This window comes from Hevea brasiliensis, chromosome 1 (assembly GCF_030052815.1).
Source record: "Hevea brasiliensis isolate MT/VB/25A 57/8 chromosome 1, ASM3005281v1, whole genome shotgun sequence".
NCBI classification, from domain to species: Eukaryota; Viridiplantae; Streptophyta; class Magnoliopsida; order Malpighiales; family Euphorbiaceae; genus Hevea; species Hevea brasiliensis.
In genome coordinates, this window is record NC_079493.1 from 12,151,691 (window position 1) to 12,156,300 (window position 4,610).

At 32.7% G+C, this 4,610-nt stretch overlaps 1 protein-coding gene across 1 annotated transcript; it reads right to left on the reverse strand.

Moving 5' to 3' along the window:
* Window positions 1-582: 582 nt before the first annotated feature.
* On the reverse strand, window positions 583-3,350 carry LOC131183010 (COBRA-like protein 10). The gene is made up of 2 exons (XM_058152651.1): window positions 2,792-3,350; window positions 583-2,100 (listed from the first exon to the last, which is right to left on the reverse strand). Exons 1-2 carry the CDS (start codon window positions 3,348-3,350, stop codon window positions 683-685), a joined length of 1,977 nt encoding a protein of 658 aa, XP_058008634.1. The 3' UTR covers window positions 583-682.
* Between the last annotated feature and the right edge of the window lie 1,260 nt (window positions 3,351-4,610).

The window sequence follows — 4,610 nt, forward strand, 5'->3', positions numbered from 1 at the left end:
TTATTATACTTACATAGCCCCGCTACTTCGTTTTCTGCATTCTTGAAATTGGGTCTTTGCAAAGAGGCAGTAGAAGGTGTGGGAGAAAGAATTTACTTCTATTTTACCTTTTTTGGGATTATGGAATTTACATATTTACCCTAGGTAACTTGTTAATCATAGTTTTTTTTATTATTTTTAAATACCACGCATCAAGTTGGACTCACATAAATATAATTGAAAAAAGGTCACTTGTCATCTCAGTTTAGGCATACTTCCCCACTTTTAATTTCAAATTTGGATAAAGTTTCACTCAATTTTGAAAATCTGAATAATTAATTTAAAATTGAAAGAATTTGATTAAAACATGGAAAGTCACAAAAATTTAGATTTTTGATATTATTTGGCCATATATATATATATATATATATATATATAATCGTGAGAAATTTTGGTTTATGCCTAATATATCGTGCATCCAAAATATAATATATATGGTGAGATCTATTTATAAAATAAGTAAAATTTATATATTTGTATCTTGATTCTATAATTGACTGAGCTAGGTAAATTTTTTCCATCTAATCATTATAGGGTGCTAAAACATTTACATTTAAATGAATCCAAGAAGCACACATACACATATAGCTTTTACCCAAACTAATTTCCTATAATACGATAAGCAGAGTTCATCAAATAATGATCAATAAATGCAACCTGTCATCATTATCAAAGTCAAGATTGTAGTGAATACAATTGTGAACAAGTTAATACGATATTTATGGCCTCCACTCTTTATAGGAATTGTTGTGGGCAATGCACACTCTTCTCCATTAAAGAACACCCTCTTAGGGAAACCATCACCTCCAGGTACATTAATCCCAGGAGTTTGCTTTTTGGTGAATGAAATCACTGATTGTTGCTTTCCGGGAACCCTTGGACCTCCTCTAGTCCCATTCACCTCTCCCATCAAGTAATTCAAACCTAGTAAGCCTTGAAGGAAGATTGTCTTGTTGAGCTTATCAAGCTTAGTCCCATTAAAGGAGTATACATTTTCATAGCCAGGATATGCCTTTCCCATTTGGATTGCTGCGAACCAATCTTCAAAAGGAGCATTGTCCCAGTTGAAAAGTGTAATTCTGGCAGTCCATCCGGTCTTGTAATCGGTGTTTAAGTGCCAATTTATGCTCACTGGACAATTATCAGGGCAAGGTCTTGGATTTGGAACTTTCAAGTGCTTGAGTTTAGCCCATGCTATTGCCTTTTGTGTCCTATTCTCAAAAGGTATAAGGAGAGCCTCTGCTGGAAGAAGCATTGCACCTGCCTTTTGGCTGCAACCTGTATCACCTTCGCAGCCACAAGCACAGGTATTGCAAGGGATGACAGATTCATTATAATATGCAGAGAAAGAAACACAACATCTTGACTCTTTCTCCTTGGGACGGCTAATATTGCAGACTATTTGCCAACTAGCAATAGCAGTGCTTGTACCTTGAAGCCCACTTGGATCAGGAAATTCTGTAGGATCTACCCTAATAGGACTACTGCACTTATATTGAGGATTTAGAACCCCATCAATCCTCCATTTATGGGGTGGTTCAAGAGCGGTTCTGTTCAGGTTAGGAGGCAACTTATATACTTGCAATTGGAATATGCTTCTAGCTTTGTCTTCATCCATCAAAGTAGGCAAAAGGGTACCATTTTTACAACAATATGGCAACTTCCCAAGTTTTGAGTCATTTTTCATAGCTGGAGGAAGATCGGAGATGATTGGGCTTTTATCACAAGTCACAACGTTGGAGAAATCGAAATCTTGGTAATATTCTCCGGCGGGGCCATAAACACATCGAGCATAGTCTCTCTTTCGAACAAAGGCTCCTCTCATGGAGTAAATGAACTCATCGTTCTTCCAATCCCAGGTTAAGTTCCAATGATCAAGGCGTCCTAATGGATGGTTATTGACCATGGTGACTTGGGCAAGATAGTTGTTCCCATAAGCGTGAAGCACATCATAAGTGAACTCTAGATCACCGTATTGACGAGGCAAGTACTTGACTGCTTTTTTGGGTTTTGGCTTGAACTTGGGATCCTTCTTGCAACATACTTGCATATAAGTTTTACCTAAAATTCAAAATAAATTTTAAAGATCTAGTTTTACTTAATTATTTCCTTCAAGCATTTGCAGGTTTAGTCTGTGATGGGTGCATTTTTAAATTTAAGCAAAAACCCATATTGAAGTCCTTTAATTAATTATTTTTTTTATTTTTTGTCACATATGAGTTTTTACGGCAGCCATAAGTTAACCTTCCTAGTTTTGAAAAAATGGAAATAAAGACATTTTCAAGGAAGAAAACTATCTTTCTTGTTGTACTAGCAAGTTTCAAGAACTAAAAAAAAAAAAAAAAAAAATACTTAGAATAAACACATTTTCTTACAAATCTTAAATTATAGATTTAATATACTCCTTTGTTGTATGTAAAACTTTTTTCTTTTATCTAAGTTGGTCTACATAGACCTAATATATATAATATGTATAATGAGATTTACCTAATAAATATGAGAGTTTCATATATTTGTGTCTTGGGACTGGGTATTATAAGAATTTCCCAATTCCACGTAACATGCAAATTATAGGCACCGTGATTAATTTTTTTGGTTCAATATTTGGCTGGAAATAAGTTCAAGATTTTACAGCTTTTTTGGTTCATTTGAAAGCTACTTTAGTTGAACAATGATTAATTTGATAATCATGCATGGTCATGGATTTATGTATGTGTTAAAAAGAATAAAACTAGCTAGTAATTATAACTACCTCTCATAGTTGCTTTGGGACACTTGTAACCATTGTTAACTAGCTTAATGATTGACGGCATTGGCACCCCCGGTGGTTTCACCCCAAATTGAGTGCCGGTGATATCTATTTGTGCAGAAATCTGGGTGAAATCTCCAGCAGTCTCAATTGAGGTTTTTAAGTCAGCCTGTGAACCTCCAGCAAAGGTTGTCCCATTGCTAGCATCCACAGGGAAATCATCGGAATCCACAATGGTTGCACCAGTGGCTGAAACCAAAGTTTCTTTATGTTGAAAGCCTACAAACATTTGCCATGCCTTGACTTCATATTCTCCAGTATTGACTATGGTTGCCGAAGACTTGAACGCCCATGCCTGAGCTGTTGCATTCTTTATGTGTGGATACTCTTTATCTCGAGAAGTGAAAGAATAGGTCAGAAACACCCCATTGCAGTTGCTCAGGCCGGGTGGCGGGGCAGCAGGAGTGTCATAGTCGTTGTTCGTTTGAGCATAGCTAACATTTAAGAAAGAAGATGCAAATGATATGAATAGTAGCATCCTCAAATGCCAGGAAACCTCCATTCCTACCTTTGCCTTCATTTCTTTGGGTGGTAGCTGTGATGGTTGTGGTGCGGCGGCGGCAATAGTTTTGCCGCGTTCGAAAAGGAACGCGGCAGCAAAAGATGGAGGAATGGGGAATCACAGAGAAGGGAAACCATTTTAGAGTTTGATATGGTAAGATTATAAATTGGAAGAGAAAGGAAGAAGAATGAGTCAACCTGAATTCTCTTCCTCTAGTTTTGGTGGAGAAAGAAAGTAGTTTTTTCTGGAAAAGGCAAAGTAGTTATTTTTGGATCATCTTTCCTATAAGTGATTACAGGTATACATCACATAGATTCTATAAAATGGAGGGTTCATATTTCACCATTGTAACAATTGTGGACTTCTGTTTTTGTTTATCTTTCTTGTTATTGACTTATTGTAACAGATGATCTTTGTTTCAAGTGCAAATTTTCTTTGATAAACATGGTGCCAAGCATAGATATCAGACCCAATGCGGATCTTATTCAGTTTAAAGACCAAATTTGTAAATTATAAAAAAAATAAATATTACACCTATTAATATAAATAAATAAATTTAATTAATTAATTTAAAAAAAAATTAAAATTACAACATTCATTAAATTATATTAAAAAATATACATATTTTCATAAATTATTTTAAACATATTTTGTTAAGTTTTAAATTCAAAATTCTTAATATTGTATAATATCAGAAAATTATGTAATTTAATAATTTAATTGATATAAAATGATTCTATAAGAAAATTATGCAATAAACTAATTATTCTGAAATAATAATAATAATAATAATAATAATAATAATAATAATAATAATAATAATAAAATATGTAATTTTTAAATTAGCTCTATTGGTTGTAATATTAATTCTAAGTGTTTCAAGACTTAGGTTCAAATCAAATTTATTTGCTGACATTTCAAAAAAAGAATTTCTTAAAAATAAGCAACATTTTCAACTTTTTTCCCCTTCCCATTATTCGCAGAATTCTCATATACGAAATTAATTAAGTATAATATTTAATTTCGATTCTCTTAATCTTTCATTTTTGGAAATATAATACTATCAAGCAACATATGCATATTATCTTATTCTTATAATAAATATTCGATATTTTTAATATTAATTTAGTATTTTACGATTTAAAATTATAATTTATAATAAAAAAGTTCATTATTTTATTATTGATTGAGAAACACAAATAATAGTAAAATTTTAAAATCTCATGACCAATATGAATTTGATTTTAAGTCACCATCAAA